Source organism: Littorina saxatilis, linkage group LG5, assembly GCF_037325665.1.
Source record: "Littorina saxatilis isolate snail1 linkage group LG5, US_GU_Lsax_2.0, whole genome shotgun sequence".
Lineage (NCBI taxonomy): Eukaryota > Metazoa > Mollusca > Gastropoda > Littorinimorpha > Littorinidae > Littorina > Littorina saxatilis.
Genome location: NC_090249.1, coordinates 21,065,476 through 21,086,687, shown reverse-complemented (window position 1 = coordinate 21,086,687; position 21,212 = coordinate 21,065,476). Strand labels below are relative to the sequence as shown.

The 21,212-nt window shown below is 42.3% G+C and overlaps 1 protein-coding gene across 1 annotated transcript; it reads right to left on the bottom strand.

The window, feature by feature from the left end:
• Positions 1 to 2,136: 2,136 nt before the first annotated feature.
• On the bottom strand, positions 2,137 to 20,079 carry LOC138967700 (uncharacterized abhydrolase domain-containing protein DDB_G0269086-like). Its single transcript, XM_070340354.1, has 4 exons — positions 19,697 to 20,079; positions 18,873 to 18,981; positions 18,136 to 18,411; positions 2,137 to 2,277 (listed from the first exon to the last, which is right to left on the bottom strand). Exons 1-4 carry the CDS (start codon positions 20,077 to 20,079, stop codon positions 2,137 to 2,139), a joined length of 909 nt encoding a protein of 302 aa, XP_070196455.1.
• Positions 20,080 to 21,212: the final 1,133 nt, after the last annotated feature.

The following is a 21,212-nucleotide window of genomic DNA, read 5'->3' as shown; positions in this document are numbered from 1 at the left end:
ATACGGAAATGCACACAATTCTATGAAGTCTATACGGGGAACAGTTTCAGCTTTGTGTCAGTTTGTATCAAACGAAATTGTTCTGGGCAGCAAGATCTGAAAATCCATATAACTTGCCTAGAAACAGCGTGAAATAATTGAAGTTTTCTGGGGTGGAAGGAATGTATCTGATGAGTAGACAGTGTCCCTCTAGGTCGTCCACGATGAGGTTTTAGACACTAATAAACTGTGTAAACGACTAAACACTTGTAGCACACAATAACAACAATACACATAACTAAAGATACCGAACACTAGAAAAGTCTAATAATATATGTCCAGGATGTTGTGTAAGGTCCAGGCATCACAGCGTCTGAGTGTTTTCAAAGTTTTATTTTTTTAATGACACTAGCTGTTGGCGCTGAAGCATATGACTTTTGAACAGATTTCACTTTTTATAGTCTTGGCTCTGAGATAATCCAGAGAGGCTTTGGTTCCTTTACGTTCTCATCCACCTAAGATAACTTTAAGCACTTGTGCAAGCCACGCACACTTCCGTGGAAATTTTCAGAACAATCCAGTGCGAGAAACACTGCCTGGTTTTAAACTGGAATACAGTGGAACCCCCCTTTTAAGACCTCCAACAATCTGAGAAAATTGGGTCCCAAAAAGGAGGGAGTCTTAAAATGGGGGTAATTTTACAGAGGTTAAGAACAGAAAGTCTGAGAAAACAAGGTCTAAACAAGTCGCGTAAGGCGAAAATACAACATTTAGTCAAGCTCAGTCGAACTCACAGAATGAAACTGAACGCATTGCATTTTTTCCGCAAGACCGTACACTCGTAGCATCGTCTGTCCACCGCTCGTGGCAAAAGCAGTGAAATTAACAATCCAGAAAAGCGCGGTAGCGGTTGCGCTGAGGAGGATAGCACGCTTTTCTATATCTCTATTCTTTTTAACTTTCTGAACGTGTTTTTAATCCAAACATATCATATCTATATGTTTTTGGAATCAGGAACGGACAAGGAATAAGATGAAATTGTTTTTAAATCGATTTTGGACATTTAATTTTAATCATAATTTTTATGTTTTTAATTTTCAAAGCTTGTTTTTAATCCGAATATAACATATTTATATGTTTTTGGAATCAGAAAATGATGAAGAATAAGATAAACGTAGTTTTGGATCGTTTTATAAAAAAATGATTTTAATTACAATTTTCAGATTTTTAATGACCAAAGTCATTAATTAACTTTTTAGCCACCAAGCTGAAATGCAATACCGAAGTCCGGCCTTCGTCGAAGATTGCTTTACAAAAATTTCAATCAATTTGATTAAAAAATGAGGGTGTGACAGTGCCGCCTCAACTTTTACAAAAAGCCGGATATGACGTCATCAAAGACATTTATCGAAAAAAGTGAAAAAAACCGTCTGGGGATATTATACCAGGAACTCTCATGTCAAATGTCATAAAGATCGGTCCAGTAGTTTACTCTGAATCGCTCTACACACACACACGACCAGACAGACAGACACACACACACACACACACATACACCACGACCCTCGTCTCGATTCCCCCTCTATGTTAAAACATTTAGTCAAAACTTGACTAAATGTAAAATTTCAATCAATTTGATTAAAAAATGAGGGTGTGACAGTGCCGCCTCAACTTATACAAAAAGCCGGATATGACGTCATCAAAGACATTTATCGAAAAAATGAAAAAAAGTCTGGGGATATTATACCCAGGAACTCTTCGCTCTACACACACACCCGCACAGACAGACCGACAGACACACACACACACACATACACCACGACCCTCGTCTCGATTCCCACTCTATGTTAAAACATTTAGTCAAAGCTTGACTAAATGTAAAAAGGATGTAGTCTTAAATTGGGGGGGGGGGGGGGGGTCTTAAAAGGGAGTCCCACTGTAGTCCCTCAGGACCGAGAATACGCTGCAAGAACAAAGGTCAAGTACGTACAAGCACGTCCGCCGACAGAGGGCAATTCCAGAAACAGGTTTATGTCAGGCCATTGCCGTGACTGCGGTATAAATCGTGTCTATAAAGTAATGTGATTCGTGCTAAATGGGCAGTGGAAGATTTCTCGATCTGACTTCTTCTTCTTCTTCTGCGTTCCCGTTGCCATGCTACACTGTCAAGGTTGTTGACGTGACAAAGTTTGCAGCTCGCCGCAGGGACTCCGCTGGGCCCCACAGTTTCTCTTTTAGGTCGACCATCTCTGGGCAGAGTTCACTTCGATCTGATTTAATTTCTGAACCTTGTCTAAGCTATAGAAATACAGAAAGAGCAGCGAGTTCCTCAAACCCTGTAGGACATTATTTATTTCAGACACGTGCATGTTGTGTTTGTTTGTGGAAGTTTGCACACATCCTGTAATACTTGTTTTCTGTCAGACACGTATACATGTTGAATGTATTTGTAAGTGGAAGGTTCGACAAATCCTGTATTACTTAATTTCTGTCAGACACGTACAGGTTGTCACAATGTTTGTTTGTGGAAGCTTCCACAAATCCTGTATTACTTGATTTCTGTCAGACACGTGCATGTTAAATCGTATACGTGCATCTCCGCTCCAGGCACAGGAAGCGAAGGGCCCTTCAATCCCTGCAGGACTTCGTTTCTATATATATATACGACTAGTGTCTGTCTGTCTGTCTGTCTGTCTGTTCGCGATGCACGGCCAAAGTTCTCGGTGGATCTTTTTCAAATTTGGACACCGTATTCAGCTACACCCCGGACACAACCTCATCGATGAGATATTTCAACACGTGCTCTCAGCGCGCAGCGCTGTGCGCGCTGAACCGATTTGTTTTTGTTTTTTGTTTTTGTTGTCGGGATCCACTACCAGTAACTCTTCCTTATCTTCTCCAGTGTTTTCAGCCGCGATTATCTCCCTTCCTCCGTGTGGCGTCAATCCATATTCCCGTTACTACGTTACTATTTTTAGAAGGTCACTGCACGTTACTATTTTTAGAAGGTCTCCAGTGTTTTGCGCGTTTATCTCCTTTCCTTCGTGCGCCGGCGAAGCCGGCGTACACCCGGCAAAGCCGGGTCCCAGGCGCAGCCTGGTATTCGGCTCTACTTCTTCCCGGCGAAGCCGGTACCCGGCGAAGCGGGTAATCATCTGGTATGTCAATACACGTGCAAATTAGGACCTAGCTGATTAAAATAACACCACCGATAACTTTATTGCCTCGTCCTAATTATTGGAAACGAACTTCAGGTGCAAGCTCCCAGCGGCTGCCGAGTTCACTGATCTGTTTTACTTTCATTCTGACGAGTTTGTCTAGTGCCAAGAATGTTTGTTTTTCATCTTCAAGCCCAGACTACAGTCTGAAAACGAGTCCATGCTGGAGTTTGTCTTGCTCGCTGACATTTCAGAATGTGTTTGTGAAAGAGATGAACAAGTGTCAGCCCAAGTAAGTAATGGAACATGTATAGTTTTAGATTTTGTTTGTTTGTTTGTTTGTTTGTTTGTTTGTTTGTTTGTTTGTTTGCTTAACGCCCACCCGACCACGAAGGGCCATATCAGGGCGGTGCTGCTTTGACATTTAACGTGCGCCACACACAAGACAGAAGTCGCAGCACAGGCTTCATGTCTCACCCAGTCACATTATTCTGACACCGGACCAACAAGTCCTAGCACTAACCCCATAATGCCAGACGCCAGGCGGAGCAGCCACTAGATTGCCAATTTTAAAGTCTTAGGTATGACCCGGCCGGGGTTCGAACCCACGACCTCCCGATCACGGGGCGGACGCCTTACCACTAGGCCACCGTGCCGGTATAGTTTTAGATTGTCAGACCCTGTTCGACCGGTGTGGTGGTGGCTAAGGGTAATCTGATCTGGGGTTTGCTTTTCAAAGGTATGACGATGGAGGTTGGCAGTTGGTTTTTCATGTCCCTTCGACCTATTTGGCTAATCGGGACCGATACAATCGATTTACTTTTTCGGATTACATTGTGGTATAGCCTCCGTGTTCGAAACTATTTACAAAAAGGTCTATCATCGTAAAGCGAAGAAGGTTCTTAAAGCTCAGATCTGTTCATATTTGTTTCTTCAAATCTTGTTGAAAATAAATAAGTAAAGGTGCTGAGTGGTTACTGCCAAAAGACAGGTCGTAGCGTCATCTTGTTTACATTTTTGCGACTGGAAAGTTAGTGGAAAATAGCCTGCATGTAAAACCAACGCAACAATGCACATATTTCACAATCTTTTGCAGCAATCCTTGCAAGGAGAACATGGCTTTACATAATCGATAACGCACCAAAAAAAAGAAGAAGAAAAAAAGAAGAAAAACCTCAGATGAGCATCTTATGGCGGACGTCGAAACTGAGCTCGTCAGCTAATTTCTGTCAAGCGAGAAATTGATCAGTTAATTGCAGTTATCTGCCCTCAGTTTTACGCGCCATGGAGTTTGCTCTTCGCGCGTCAGAGCTTCAGGATGGAATTTTACTTCCAAGACTAGCCCTTGCATTTTTCTCCCAGCACTTTGCGTTGGACCAGCTTAACGAGATGTCACGCAAATCGGGCACGCGTAGACTGTCCTGTAAATCAGCACAGATTGGTCCAGGCTGTTAACTGCCATTAAGGGGTCCTGATTTGGCCTATATGGTCCGCTGGACCCAAAAAGCAACAACTAACTAACTAACTAACTAACTAACTAACTAACTAACTAACTAACTAACTAACTAACTAACTAACTAACTAACTGCCATTAAGGACACATGTCACTCTGCAAAGTCTGGCTGCTTTCCGTGCAGAGTGCGATTTTGTTTTTGCAGAGTTTTTTTGGTGGTTTTTTTGGTGGGTTTTTTTAGCATCAAAATGATCATATGTCATCATATATTGATCTTTTTTTAAAAACAATATTCGCATCATAATGTATGGCTGTTGTTTTTGCAGAGTTAATTTAGCACCTATGTCCATCTCATCTGTCAAGTTAATGTAGACGACATATCACACTCTTCACAGGATGTTGTTTTTTAACGTCCCTTCAACCGATGCAGCTATGCAGGGACCGATGCAGCTATGCAGGGACCGATGCAGCTATGCAGGGACCGATGCAAGATGCAAGTTTCTTTCCTTTCACAGTCCACACGGTAGTCTCCGCGTTTAAAAATGACATGTATTTACATTAAGGCCTATCACTGTAAACTCTTCACAGGAAGCAGCCGAGACAAGATTCGTGTACAGATGTTCCAAGCAGACTGGAATGAAGATATATGACGTATGTCCTTGCTTAGGTTTGGTCTGAATCTTCCCAAAGTCAACCACAGTCACATGACTTTGAATCTTCCCTAAATGAACAGCAGCTTTAGAACGTTGAATCATTCCTAAATCAACTGCAGTGTTAGAACGTTAAATCATCCCTAAATCAACTGCAGTGTTAGAACATTGAATCTTCAAAATGTCAACTATTGAGTCTCCCACAGTCAACTGCAGTCTTAAAGGTGTCAATCACCCCAAAGAAAACTGCATTCTTAAAACTCATTCCAAAGTCAACTGCAGCCTTTAAAGTGAATTTTAATGATTTGATTTGAAAGGTTGCATCTTCCCAAAGTCACATAGAGTCTTAGAATTTTAATACAATCAAAATGAGGCTGAAACTGATGCATTCGATCTATTGCAGTGTTCAAACCCAAAACCATTCTTATTTTTTTCCTTCTGCGGATTAGCAAACAAGCAACACATCCAAACATTGATTTTTGTTCTTACAGGCTATGGAGTCTGCTTTCCTTTGCTGCCCTTTACTATCAAAACACAAAGATTAAGAAGGAGAAGAAGCAGCAGAAGAAAACAGGGAGCGGGAATTGAAACAGTGAAGACAAATAAAGTGAAAAAAATAACAGTGTTGGGAAAAAAATAAAATACATGTTTTCGCAGTTCCTTGGAGAAACGTGAAGAGATAAACTTCTACAAACCCAAAGCTTTAATCGCGTACAAAAAGGAGAATTCCGCTGTTGAAAAAAACTGGTTGTAATTTGTTTTCCTCTAGGAAATCCGCCAAGGGGAATCTGAAAAGTTTGTAGAATAATTTAATTACGGGAACGAAACTCTGCAGGCTCTTAGCTGGACACACAAAAGTAGAGGGTGAACGAGTCATTGTTTGCACACGTCACGTAACCTACCGATTACCACTCTTATCATCGATTTCTCCCCCTAGCGGAATAGTAAAGGGTCCGAGTTTTAAGGCCAACAACCTGGCCCCGGGTAGTCATATAGAGACCTCAGCTTTCAGTTCTCGCGATGTTACAGGTCAAAGTATGAGGGCCAATGAGTTATCAATACCGCAAAGTAAGAAATATTTGAAGAGATATTCAAGCTCCTATCGCAACCTTGCATGCAGAAACTTGAATTATTGAAGAGCAAAAACCTTTCTGTATCAACTGAGCAAATTTGACCACAGAAGGGATCCGAGTTTGGAACAAAGAATTGGTCTGACGTTTGGATGGACGGACAGCCGGGGTGAATTTTGATGCCATTTTTGTACGAGGATTTATTATTTATATCCATGAATTAGCAAACGACTAGATTGCATCAGAGTTCAAGTTTTCTTTATCTATTGTTGTTTCTTGTCTCGAGAACACAAGGGGTAATGTGAGACCGATTTAGCATCCATCTTATTACACCCCCGGTATAGGGGTGTGTATAGGATTCGGTCGATGTGTTTGTGTGTTTGTGTGCGCATATAGATCTCAAGAATGAACGGACCGATCGTCACCAAACTTGGTGAACAGGTTCTATACATTCCTGAGACGGTCCTTACAAAAATTGGGACCAGTCAAACACACGGTTAGGGAGTTATTGCTGGATTAAGATTCTACAAGGACTTATAGAGGGACATATTAATGGTCAAAGGGAAAGAACCTTCTCAGTTGGTGGCAGTGAGAATGGTTATTTCCCTTTGACCAACGGGGGTGTTTTTCCTACCTCGGAGGAATTTCTTGTTTTCTGTTTTATTCTGTCTATTCTTTCACAGCTATTCACATTTAAGGCGTATCACGATAAAGGTCAGATTCTTTTCCAGTCGGTACTTTAAATCTTCACAAAAACTTTTATCTCTTTCAATCAAAAAGTAAAACAAATCTTTCCGGGTGTACATACCAGAATAAAACCTTTAAAGTTTCTGCACTATAAAGAACCAAGTCATTATTACAGTTTGTTATGAATGTACTGTTTTTTGCACTATTGAATCTGTTGACCGTTGCCCAGCAAATTTGATTGCTCCGCAAAGGAGAAAACTGATCAGTTTCCACCCACACCCTCATATTTAATCAAAGCTTCTAAGCTTTCATAAGAACCATTTTTCTTATCAAGCATGGCTAACCGATCGAGGAGGCTCGGGCACTCTGAATCACTTATATCAACGAAGAGAGAAAGACGAAATTAACCAACTCCTCCCCATGTCGACATTTCGACATCGATCTGTGAAATTGCACTCTACTACCCTACCCCTCAACCCCCCCCCCCCCCCCCCTCGGTCACCCCTATCTGTGGTGTTCTCCGACGCCAGCACGTGATACTTTAGCCACTGCATCCGAACCACATGGACATACGCCGCGTTGGTTGGTTGGTTTTGAAAACAATTTTTTGTATCGTCTCTTTAGCTAATAATGTTATTTCAGACAGATACAATTTGTTTTTCTTTCTCAGTTGACATGGTACGCTCCAAGCTGAAGACAACTTACAATCAGTTCTTTTTGTTTGCTTAACGCCCAGCCGACCAGGGCGGTGCTGCTTTGACATATAACGTGCGCCACACACAAGACAGAAGTCGCAGCACAGGCTTCATGTCTCACCGGACCAACCAGTCCTAGCACTAACCCCATAATGCCAGACGCCAGGCGGAGCAGCCACTAGATTGCCAATTTTAAAGTCTTAGGTATGACCCGGCCGAGGTTCGAACCCACGACCTCCCGATCACGGGGCGGACGCCTTACCACTAGGCCAACCGTGCCGGTCTTACAATCAGGTCTATCACTGAAAGAAGAACCTACACCTCATTGGTTGGTTGGTTGGTTGTTATTTGTTATCGTTTCTTCAGCTGATGTTGCTATTCCAGACCGATGCAAGCAGTTTTCATTTCTCAGTTCACGTGGCAAGGTTCATGCTTAAAGCCCGTCCTTAATTCAGCCCGAAGTCGACTTCACGAAGTCTTTTTACCAATAACTCAGTGCTAAAGCTTCGTGCGGCCAGCTTCGCGAAGTATACTTCGCGTAGTCGACGTCGCCCAGGTAATGACAGGCTTAAGGACTATTTACAATCAGGTCTATCACTGTACGAAGAACCTACGTATACACCGCGTTCTGTACTAGATGGTAGTGTTGGATTAAGCACTGCTGGCCTTCACAGCTACATTGATCGGTGTCCCGGTGGACAAGGATATCCGGGGAGGAGAATGAAAAGAGAGGAGAGGGAAAAAGAAGGGAGGTAATTGGCCGTATAACTCAATCACCGTGATCACTAGTCGGGCGCGTTAGGCTCTATCGCAGTAGGAGTACCATGTACTCCCGATCAAGGACGAAATGTGCTTCAATGGCTAGTCAGCCACAGTAGCACACAACAGAGAGTACAATCAGAGACATAGATATGTATGTCTCTGGTACAATGCGACCCTTCATTCAGTTGTCAAACATCCCTGAACTTGCTGAAGGCCTCGTTCAAAATCAGCGTCTGTGGTAAATACAATACTGTGACAAGGAAGAAAGAAATGCAATCTATCCTGTGTCAAAGTGGGTTTTCATATGTCAGTTGAAAAAAAAGTTGCACACTGTTTAAGGGGGTTGGGTGTATTGCTGTTTATGTTTGCTACATAGTAACATCTCAGTGGATTTTGATGGGATTTGGTGGGCATCTATGTCAGTTATGTATCTTTTCAGGAAAATAATTGGTTAGCTGATAGATTTTCACAAACATGAGAAGAAAAAAAAAGAAGATAATAATAACATTTTGCGAACAAAAAAAATTTTGGTATCACTTTTTACACAATATTTCTTTCACTTTTTATCCCTGGAAGCTGTACTTTGGAAAAGTGATGAAAAACAAGTTTACCTGGAGCCTGAACTAGGGAAAAGCAGGTGTGTGGCATATTACCAGTAAACGCCATGTAAATAATTTTATAAAAAAAAAAAAAAAAAAATCTCCCCTTAGTAAAAATTAATTATGATATTTTTGATCTGTCTGTTCGATTACAGTTTGGCTACTTTAGGATCCAGCTATGGCTAAAATCTATTTCCAGTACAAATGACAAGGCTCTGTCCTAAACAGGATGAGATCGACTGGTTGATTCACAACACTGTTGGGCCACAATAACCGTTATGGATCAAAAGGGGGTAGTCATGCATTCTTTTGTTCCCTCGATATATATCGTCAATGACTGATTGGTTAATTGATTGATTGATTGATTGATTGATTGATTGATTTTTGTGTTTTTATGGTCCTGTGAACCCAACAGAGTCCTACAGGGCTGATTCCCCTTCGTTCTTTTTGTTCTGTTTAAAACTTGGTCAACTTTAGAAAAAGTATACCTACTCGAGGCAGATTACAGTTAAAAGACAGCCACGACTCACCCGAGTCTAAGCATGTTTCATTAAAGACATGAGAGTCGCAGGCAAACACATCGCGCTAAAACACAAATCCACTTTAAAGATGCTTCAAATCTGATTAGAACAGCACCTTCAGGGCCTCGGAATTAAAATGCTTTTTGCTTAGCATAACGTGAACATCACGTGCTTGATTAAAACATGTCACAGCGTGCAAGACGCATTACTGAAAACACAGAAAGACTGGCCATGGGGGTGAGTGGTCAATGGTGATAACTGCAACCGAGGGTCAAAACACGCGTCACTTTGGGAACCCACCGTTTCATACAATGTAAAAAATCAAGCTAGGATTGAATTGATTTTACTTTTGACATTGTGTAATGTTTGGCAATTGCGGAAGAAGGTAAGTCCTTCCCAAAACATGTCCTATTTTCAACATCTTTGATTCTGTTCGTACTGAAAGATAAGATAAGATAACTTTAATGTCCTTTTTTTACATTTTACATAAACATGGAAAATGTCGTCCCCGCAGGATTTTTCAGAGGGTCAGCAATTACCCCATGACGGACCACGAAGGCAGTCAAATCAGATATTGACGGTTAGATTAATAAATAACTCGGTAAAGGTAGCAGCACACAAGCAGGACCCACAACAACCCCCCCCCCCCTCCCTTCCAGCACACCGTCCCGTCCCTACATCCTAATCTATAGATTGAACATTTTCAATTTACATAACAACAATACATAGTGGCAGATATTGATGACAATACCCCCGAGTGCATGAAGCTAGCGAGCGACGATACATTGCGCAACGCGCCACATGTTCTTGTTCTGGCGTTGAAAAATGAATTATTCACAGGTTTTGTTGCTGCTGTAATTGATGTTTATTCTTATCAATATGAGGAAACGAAAGATCGCAAGACATTAGGGAGTGCATAACCTTTCTCGTCGGTGCGTGCAAGTCTTCGGCGAAAAATCCCTAAAGATAACATGTTGCTCCACTCACCCCCCCCCCCCTCCTCAATAAAAAAAAAAAAAAAAATAATCAGAGAGAAAATAACATAATCTGATTACCCCCCTATCTTAACTTTCCTCCAATTCAGTTCTTCACTGTTTCAGGCTGCATGTTAGTATGTCTTCCTCTCTTTTCAAAACTACAAAAAAACGTACATTAAAATGGAGAAGCAAAGAGAAAGAAGAAATCGTAAAAACAAAGTTAATTTCCGCTCTCAAAGTGTGTCTTGAATTCAACATGCAAAGGAATTGTTCAATTCTTCGATGGAGGAAATTAAAAATCAAATTGAAATTCCTATGGGAGAAAACCCACAAACGTCTTGCATTCAGAATTTCTCATCGTCCATTACAAACCCTCAAGGCACTTGACGTTTAATCTTGAGGAGCAAACTAACATTTTGATGAGGAAGTGCATCTCGTTACTCAAAGCGCTCTGAAATAGGCTGCCTTCCAGCGAATGTACGGCACACAGTTATCGAATACTTCAAGGAAAGACGCAACACAGAATTATTTTTACTTTTCTTTTTTAACTGACAAAATACTTCAAATTTGAAACAATTAGTAACAGAAAGCCAAAGCAATCAGCGTTTGACAGAACTACCCTAGTCACTGTCTCTGTTGAAAATCAAGCTGAAGTTCACACAATGGTCAATGCCCGCAGATATGACTCTGATTCCTCGGAAGAGGATATACGCTGTGTTTTCTCGTGTCCGATACTGGGCTGGCCGTTGAGAAATTCGAATGCTGGGAAATTAAAGCACGCTCAAAATACGTGTCTTCTTGTCTTATGGTTGTCAAATTTGTTTTTTCTCCACATTGCATTTTGTCTCCGTTTTACGTTTGCGTTGACTTTTGATACCCATGTGGCTATTTGTTTCTGAAATAATAAGAACGCGATTATTTAGCCAGGTAATTAATATACAGGCAACGCACATGTACAGTCTACCCCTGCTGGAGTAATGCCATTTCCCCCATTTACAATGTAAACTATGAAAGGACGCAAACTTGCGTCGGTCCCGCATAGCCATATTGGTTGTTCAAAGGGACGTTAAAAACCACAACCAATCCCCTCTTTGCAGAACATCTTAGGGAAAGAATATGCAGTATAGCACGTTATTCTCATTAATGTTCTGGAACTTTGAACATCAACGCTCTTGAAGTCACAACTAGGAAGCTTATCGAAGCACCTGTCAGTTAAAAGTTGTCGGTTTTACACGATCCTTCTAACTGACGGGCTTCTGCGGGGGAAGATCTCGATTAATTGTCTTTTAGACGACAAAGCACGGGCAAATCAGGCATCAAGTATCATCCTGAGCTTCAGAACATGGATTCTTCTTTGAGAGAAAAGCTGCACTCTTACGGAGATCGCAACAAAGACATCAACTTTCTTTGCATGTCAGTGTCTGGCGTTCAAGAGTTGTTTTGCAGGTACGTCAAGTACTTCACCTGTCAGTGTTTGACCGCTTGATGATGACTGTTTTCAGATGTTTCACACTGATCATACAGTGCTGCCTTAAGCGGCTTTGCATTGTAGTGTCAGGTACTCATGGGGAGATGTTAGTTATACACCTGAGACAATCGTCGTGCAGTTGGTGATGTTCTTGCCAATGGTAATGATCAGAACCAGGAGCCTCCAAATGCTCGGCAAACAGATGATTCTTAGACCAATATGTGAAGCAAGAAGCTTTATTGTAACTGTATCCATTGGATTTCAATCATGTGTGTGTGTGTGTGTGTGTGTGTGTGTGTGTGTGTGTGTGTGTGTGTGTGTGTGTGTGTGTGTGTGTGTGCTTTGATGTTTTTTGCTATTGTACATCGCTGTGAGCTCTGGGGACAAGGGGCGATTCATAAGTGTTCATTATTATTATTGTTATTATAAGCTGTTCGTTACCTGTTCACACCCCCCCCCCTTGTTTCTTCACTCGAGAATCCAGTTGGTCATGCGAGACCGATTCAGCATCGATCTTATTTTCTGTTTTGTTCCCGGCCTACTCTTTAAAAACTTTTCACATTGGAATGCTTACCAATCCGAAGTATCAAATCACATTCGACCTGTTCCACATTTAAAAGCTATTAAGCTTTACTCAGTTTTCCATGTAAAACTACCGATGACTGCCCTACGTCCAGGTAAACAAGGGTGCCTTTTAAAAAGATTTCGATATTGTTTTAAAAAATGTGAGGGTAAAACGACATCCGTACTATTTGACGTAGAAGGAATATAAGCAAATATCTAAGGCAGCTCACAGCAAGAAGGGAGGGGGTGGGGGTGAGGGGGGGGGGGGGGGGGGTGAGCCACAAAATGTTGGGCCCACCACATATTGACAATATACACTAAGCCAGTATCAGTCTCTATCAGTCTTACAACGGGCGAAGGGAACAGTTATTTACTACACTTGTTGTGTCAGCGCAGATTATACCTGAAATATTGTCAACCAAAGCTGACGTAGAGTATAATTACTATGAACCGATGACGTAGCTGTCCCTGCCCCTTCCACCAATACTCAATACAAACGTGCACCACCTCTTGTCTCACCATCCTACCGCCATCTCCAACGGCCCCCAATCCCTCCGTGTGGGGTACGACCATTCCCGAGACTGTATCCTTCCATGTTTCGCCTCCCTGCTTACCACCCCACCACTCACCATTTACGTAACCACAGAGATAACTTGTCTTCGGATGTGAATGAAATGGAGAATAAGAAGGAAGCTTCTCCCTCTAACTGTCCTTCTTCTCGTCTGTTTGAAGACAACACTGCTCTAGCGCCCCCCACCCCCACCCCCCCCCCCCCCCCTGTCTGACCCATCTTCTTGGCCCTGTGAATGACCTGTGTCAATTGCTGAAGGGGAAAGGATGTCTTCCAGACGGTCTCGGTTCCTTGATGTCATGATGACTGCGTACCTCCCAATTTTATTTCTCAACCTTTTGGGCTGTTTAAACTTCATGCTACATTTAGAAATGGAATGTGAAAGGTTTTGTGTGTCCCTATAGAACAGGTTGGAAAATGATTGTTTGGTTCTTGATGGTTTTTTGTCTCAAGAACCTAGGGGGGTAATCCGAAACCGACATGTTGGAAGATAAGGTTTTGCCTTAAACCTTTATCCCTTTGAAATGAAGCTCTGCATCTTAATCTGAATCTCTTTGATCGCCTAACGCCAACATTCACGGCTGCTTTCACTCTCCATGCTGTCTGCTAATCAAATTCTGAATAAAAAAAGGAAATTAAAAAAACAAGCGACAAGCCACTGTGGTGCCAAACGGCCTGTGGCTGAGTGCTGGCGGCCATTTGAAGTGCAGAGCACTGTGCGGCCAGTCTGCATTGCGCTCTCAGAACGAGCCCTGTAGCTAGATTAGCCTCTGATCTCTACCGCTGTGTTTTCCGCTTTATTCTTTCCCTGGCAATCTGTTCCTGGCAGCTGGATTAAAATGGCTGCTGGAAACCTATACTACGCATGAGGATAGCTATCGTAGAGATAGGTTACACACCTAGTGGCATTGAATAAATTTTTTTTTAAAAGACCGATAGTATAGTGTATTGTGAAAAATGCATTATGTTTTGTTCGCATCGGAATGTTTTATCTACAGTGAAACTTATTCAACTTTTCAATCGCGAAAAACGATTTCACAAACACCCTGTGCTATCCTGGACTCACGCTGTGATTTGTTCCTTGTTGCTAGGGTATACAATAAATAAACACCCGCTTAGTTTACAGGGTGAAAGAAGCGGAGTAATGGAATAACAGCGCAACCAGCTCCTGTTGTATCTTAAAACGGTTTCCTACTGTTTTATCCAACGGAAAACAAAATCGCCGCCCAAACCAACCACTTTATTCTTTCTCTGGCAATATGCTCCCAGCGGCGGGTTTAAAGTGGTGGTGTGATACATAATTCTTGTGGTAGTGATTTCAAATCACATTGTCTCTTGGTGGAGCCTCGGATATCAAAACCGACACAACCGTTTCAGTAGTGAATTCTTAGGATCAACATAAACTTCTTTTCTGATTCAAATATCAACACGTATTTAAGGGTACAGAACACATCGACCGATGGATATGCTCAGTCTTACATGAAATCAGTAGACCGGATGAAACAGCACGGCCCACAGGTAATACGGAAATGTCACGATCGAGAACTCTATAGAAGCGAACCAGACATGCCCTACTTTTAAGGCGTCTCTGATCGAGCTCAACATTTATGCAGACCACACCACTCTATACATTTCGGGGCATTTTTGTCGTTCTTGTTTCTTGTCTCTTCGGCCCAGGGGTCATGCGAGAACGATTTAATAGTGATCTTCTTCTCGGTTTTGTATGGGCCTACTCTAGTCACATTCCTTCCCGTTTGAATAGTTCAGCTCACCGTCACCCATAAGACCAGCCCTCCACTTGGTGGCATACCAAAAATCAACAGCCTTGGTGCTCTCCGTGAACAGTGAGAATTGTTGTGAAAGCTGGGGCCCAAGGACTGTTATGCCGGGGTGGAAGTAGAGATAAGCGCCTACTTCCCAAGAAATGCTCCATATGGCTTCGTGTCTCCAAACACCTCTGACAGTCAAATCCAGCTCCTGGCCTTCACGTGGCGGGCCCTGTCTTCGACTAACAGGAGAAGGGATGCAGGCGGGTCCCTGGCGCCTTAAAACCAGCTGCTTCGGGCAGATGGGGTTCGTCAACCTTGGATGGTCGCTCATCTAGGAGAAGGACAACTCCGATTTCAAAACCCGCACTGCCTTGTGTGCGCCTTGGGAAAGGCAAAGGCTACGAGAAGGAAAACTTCGACAACAAACCCGGGTAGAGTGGACTCGACAGCCCAGCAAGGCAGCTACTCTTGGGGAGGAGGCAACCCTGAGTAAGAACCTCAACCACCGAAGACGGAAGACAGCAGCCAACTTGGCGTGGGGAGAAAATCGGCTGTCTACGCTTCCACGATAATAAAGCAAGAAGAAAAGAGGAATGAAAAAAGAAAGAAGACATCGAACGCAGAAGAAGAAGTTGTGAAAGCTACTACTGGCTTTTAAAGACATCAAAGGTAGACTCCTTCTTGTGAAAACATTTGGCTGACCATCAGTCTCAGATCTGGCCAGGCTTTTACATGAGATAAGACCATCCCTCCCAGGGGCGGATTAGGGGGGGGGGGGGGGTTACAGGGGTTCGGGACCCCCCCCCCCCCCGGCTGTCCAAAAAAAAATAATACTAACTTTAAAAGAAATAATGAGTGGCTGCTGACACCAGTTGATCATGTTTAAAATCAAGGATAAGCCATAAATTGTTCATAAAATAGCTAACACTCTGCAGCTTCTGGGGGGCAACGGGTCCTTGCCCATGTACCCCACAAGGGGTCTACCCCTGGACCCCAGGTTGTAACCCCCCCCCCCCTCTGGCTTAACTGCTCCGCCCCTGCCTCCATAGTGACACACGGGAGAAAGTACCTTCAAGAGAACAGCATGACCAGGAGCTCATGGAAAGGAATCGCTGCAGTAGTGCAGAACAGCGCGTGTTGTGGGTGGGAGTATAGGCACGATGTTATAAAACTACTTTTGCCTTTTTGTTGGTTTTACTGGCGGGTAATTCAGGTCGCGCGCAAAGCAAACGGGTATCCTTGGCATTCGATGTCATTAATCCAACAAATAAGCCCACACATTGCCATTGGAGATTCTTTCCATACAGATCGCCTTCGATCCGCCATTAACTAAAAACCGAAACGCAGTAGGTCTGAAAACCGCGCTCAACGTCCAAAATAAGGAGAAGAAAAAAAGAGCCCAAAACATTTTTTGGGGCAAAAACACTGTTTAAGCCCCACAAATATTTGTCCTTATTTTTTATGAAGCTTAATTTGTGCCCCTTATTTTATTCTCCACAAATACAGTTTGTGGCCCACAAAACCAAATTGTGTCCCATAAAAATAAGCCCCAAAAATTGTGAGGCACATTTGCAGTTTGTGGGGCACAAATTTGTGCCCTTATTTTGTTGGATTAATGACAACGAATGCCAAGGATAAACGGGTGTTGTGGTTTGGACAATGCAAACAGTGCATCAGTCGTAGAATGCAGCTCAATCAAAACAATTGCGCTAACTTTGGTGCGCATCGGTGCAATAGGTCCGAGACGTGTGCTGATCTGTACATTTAAGATCGGACTGTCACGAAGTGGTTTGCATGTGAATTTAGTATGCGTGTTCTGCCCTTTTGCACTGTCTCTACCCTTTCACACCAAACACTTCAAAAACAGAACTTGGGAGGATGCAGGCTCATTATTTCCTCAACCAAAACAACATACTTCTTCACTTTAAATACATCAATACGAACAACTTTTCAACACACAGTTCGCACAATCTTCCAGCTTTCACTCAAGGCATGTAAATACATATTATAACAATACTTTCTCAAATATAGATTAACGCACACAAGAAGGTACCAACAGACACTCACGAGTTCGTATCACGGCTCACTGCATGTCGCCAGTTCACTTACTTGTCTCGCTGAATCGTCGTAGAATAATGAATTCAGATGCCCACACACAGAGATGCTAACACACACCTTTCGCTGAAGATGCCACACACACCTTTCACTGAAGATGCCAACACACACCTTTCACTGAAGATGCCAACACACCTCTCTCTGAAGATGCCAACACACACCTTCCAGGTTTCTCCCTGCGAAACCCTTCCGCCCGTAGCGGAAACAACCGTCGTCAGCTACGACCGGTCTCGATGAAGACTCCACTCGTCTAGTCATCTGCGCAGAGGTGGTCCCTTGCTTCCACCGTCGTCTAGCGCTTCTCTCGTGTAAGGTCCCTCCCTTATACGCCATGGAAATCCCTCATGGAAACTCCTTAAGAGACCCGTCTCTTGAAAGAGTACTTGTTCCCAGAACAAGTCTGACACACGCTGAACAACCTTCCCGGTTGGAAATCTCACACGCTGTGACGTTATTTACCCCAGACCAGCTACATGTCTCAAACACAACTCACATCAAGCTAAGCCAGTTTTACGTGCAACACCCGAAACACGTGAATAACGCCAGTCCGGTCAGCTACCCTCGCCTGTACAACATTTAGGGAGGTTAAAAACACGACGTGGTTTCACCTCACAAATATGCTACTCACATCTTTGTGACATCCCCCTTCCCGGGGAAAAAAGAAAATTCTTGAGTTTTCTTTTGATCAAAACAACCTTCTTTTTCCACACATCCCATAAACCTGTGGTATGCTCTGATCTACGAATGACCTGGACAACATGTCTGTCAACGTATTCCTGTCTCATGCCATTGGCTGAACCTCGAATGCTAATTCTTGCCGTTAAAGACACCACCGCATCACATGTTTTGAAAATGTCTACCATCTTCCCAAACACCTGTTCCATATCATCCTTATGACTATCTGTCAAACCAGGATCAACAACAATATCTCCGCTTGTCTCTTCCTTCCCCTTAAGCAATGTAGGTAACGGCAACGTTTTCCTCTCCTCAGTCAGAGGTAACACTGCAACATTTGCCTCTCCACCTTCACTTGGGAAAACATCATGACTGCCCCAGTCAGATCTCAGTGGAATGTCTTCGCGATACCCACTACTTACTTCCTCAACATCAACAACCTTCTCTGCACAAACTGCATACTTCTCATCCTCTCGTGACAAACTCAACACCTCTTCCAATGTCTCATCTTCTCTCAGCAAACTTTCCAGATCCTCCTCGTTAACCGATAAATCAGGAGTAACCACATTTTTCAATGGCACCGGGGAATCCTCCAGTTTCTTTTTGGCTTTTGCCCTACTCGTACCACACACGACCTTCTCAAGTACCACCTCTTCAGTGATTTTCCTGTGACTTACATCAGCACACAATCCAACACCCTGCGTATTCCCAAGGAACAAATCTACTCTGGGTACCACACCCTGAAGATTACCTATCACTAGGTCAGCGACTGGGTCTGTGAGCACACAACATTTCAACCTTCCCTGAAAATATGGGGTATCGACAACCACTTCCGCCAATGGATACAAATCACTCCGACCACTAAAACCCTTCACTTTCTGGACCTCTCCCTTTATGTACTGGCTTGGTAAGACCAACGATTTCCTTACCCCAGCTACATTAGCTCCTGTGTCTCTCAGTACTGACACTTGCTTCCCATTAACGAGACCTTCCGCTAATGGCAACGACCCGAATGCTGCCGAGCTTACCACCACTCCAGCGTCCTGACAATCAGCTACCGACTTTGCTGAATTTGCAACCTTTGCACAACCTCTAACGTAATGGCCCAATTCCCCACATCTGTAACATGTGTCCTTATTCCGCTGTTTAGCACCTGTACCTCTAGTACCTCCTTGCTGCCATCCTCTTCTACCCCGCTTACGATCCTCACCTCTGCCTTGAAACCTGGTGTTTCTGCCCATACCATCTTGTCTTCTGCCACAATCACCCTGACCACGATTGTACAACTGTCCTGATCCACGATTCTGTTTGAAAGCTACGTTTCCAGTCCCCAAAGGATTTACTTGTTCCTTTTTGGCCAAACATTTATTCGGATGGGCTGATTTGTAAGTTTCTGCGCTAGCAATCATGTCTTTTGAATTGTTACAATCACGTTCTTTCAAAAAGACCCACAAATCAGTGCATACACTGCTGAAAATCTGCTCACATAACACAAAATCAAACAATGCTTCATATGAGGTTTCTATATCAGACAAACTCAACCAACGGTTGAACAAATGCTTCATCTTTGTTACGTACGTGCCAAAACTTTCATCTGCCTCTGGCTTCGTATTGCGAAATTTCTTACGAAATCCATCCCGAGTGCACTGAAACTTCTTCAATATTTCTTTCTTCAAGTCTTCATACGATATAGTACCCGTTGAAAACAATGAATGAAACAACGACAAAGCTCCACCTTCCAGATAAGCTGATAAGTACGTAGCCCACTCTGAATCATTCCATTTGTTCGCCTTTGCATGCGTTTCAAATCTGAACAAGAAACTGTCAATGTCATCCTTATCTTCCTTGAACATGGGGAGTTTTGGGTACTGGGGCCTAATGCTGGGACCTGATCTTCCACCCGCATTTCCACCTGTACTTTGCTGCGCTTCTGCTTTCTTAAATTCCAAATCCATTCTCCTCGCTTCAGTATCTGCTTCTAACCTCTTTGCATCCCTATTTGCCTCAATTTCTAATCTTTTTGTCTCAGCCTCAACTTGAGTTTCTAATCTCTTTGTCTCAGCCTCAGCTTGAGATTGTGCTTTCTTTGCCTCAGCCTCAACTTCCAATCTTTTTATCTCAACCTCAGCTTCAGCTTTCTTTGCTTCAACCTCAGCTGCTACTTTCTTTGCTTCAACCTCAGCTGCTACTTTCTTTGCTTCAACCTCAGCTGCTACTTTCTTTGCTTCCCTTTCCTGAATTCTCTCTTCTCTATCCACCTGATCCTGGGCAAACTTAAACAAAGCTTCTGCGTTTAACCCATGCTTCTCTCCCAATGCCAAATAATCAGCATATGTGTTACCACCAGTATCACTATGCTCAGCCATCTTTACAATGTCAAAATATCAAAGTAATCTCAACGTAATACAATGGATCAAGTAACACCAGTTCACAAAATTGTTTTAAGTATCAAAAAGTTGTATCATACACCAGTTTCTCGCAATACTAAACACACACAAAAGAGTATCATAAAATACTAAACTACAAGAAATCTTGTGCCTTTTTAAAAACAATCCTTAAATTGTTTACTACTTAACTATTTACACCACCAGTCTCAAAAATAAACAATCAACTTACTAGAGTTCAACAAAAAAAATTATAATTTAGAAAATATCAAATTAAACAATTAATAACAGCTTCAAACCTTGTCAATCAATGTCAAACTTAAACTAACAACTTTAAAACAACAACAACAAAAATAAAAAATAAATTAACTGGAAATTTCAAAGTTTCTCAAACCCAAATAACACACTTTAAATGAAAAATTCAATTCCACACACCACTAACCAGCGTCAGATCCTTTAAGGAAAATCAATCGCCAGAGCAAAACCAAAACAAAATTTAAATGTTCACAACAACAACAACAACAAAAAATGTACCCAAAAATTTGTCCAAGTACAAATGTTTACAAATTACTACTAACCAAAAAAACCCAATAAATTTACAAAAAAAAACAAACAAAAAACTTTCCCCAAACCAACAACTAAATATCAAACAGTAGTATAGGGGAGATAATCACCCTATTACTAATCCAACTCCAAATAGGAACAACAATAACAATAATAAACAAAACACTTATTATCAAACCAAAGTACACAACTAAAAAAAATCAGAGTCCAAACAAACCAAAAAAAAATACAAAATTTCAGAATTTACAAAAAAAAAATGGCACACCCTATACTATTTTATTTAAAATAAGCCTGCACCTCAACGACAACAATCATACACAACAATCAATCAAGATAGAATCTAAGAGCAATAGTTTAAAAAAAACTTATAGGAAAGGGAGCTAGAATTAGATAGAAAGATAGATGATAAATACACAGAAAAGGAAGCAAACAGAAACTAAGGCCCTCTCTACGTACGAAACTATACAATTACGTAGACCCCTAGAGCTGGAGAGGGGGTGTCCAATAACATACACATAAACAAACACTACAACACGCAAAGTATCAAAGTA

What these genes read in the sequence shown, in the direction of transcription:
- LOC138967700 (XM_070340354.1), bottom strand. Translation starts at nt 20,079, where the DNA reads ATGGCTGAGCATAGTGATACTGGTGGTAACACATATGCTGATTATTTG. An exon ending in GCAAATAGGGATGCAAAGAG is followed by an intron (nt 18,982 to 19,696) that starts GTTAGAAGCAGA and finishes AATCGTGGTCAG; the next exon opens with GGTGATTGTGGCAGAAGACA. An exon ending in GCAGCAAGGAGGTACTAGAG is followed by an intron (nt 18,412 to 18,872) that starts GTACAGGTGCTA and finishes GGGAATACGCAG; the next exon opens with GGTGTTGGATTGTGTGCTGA.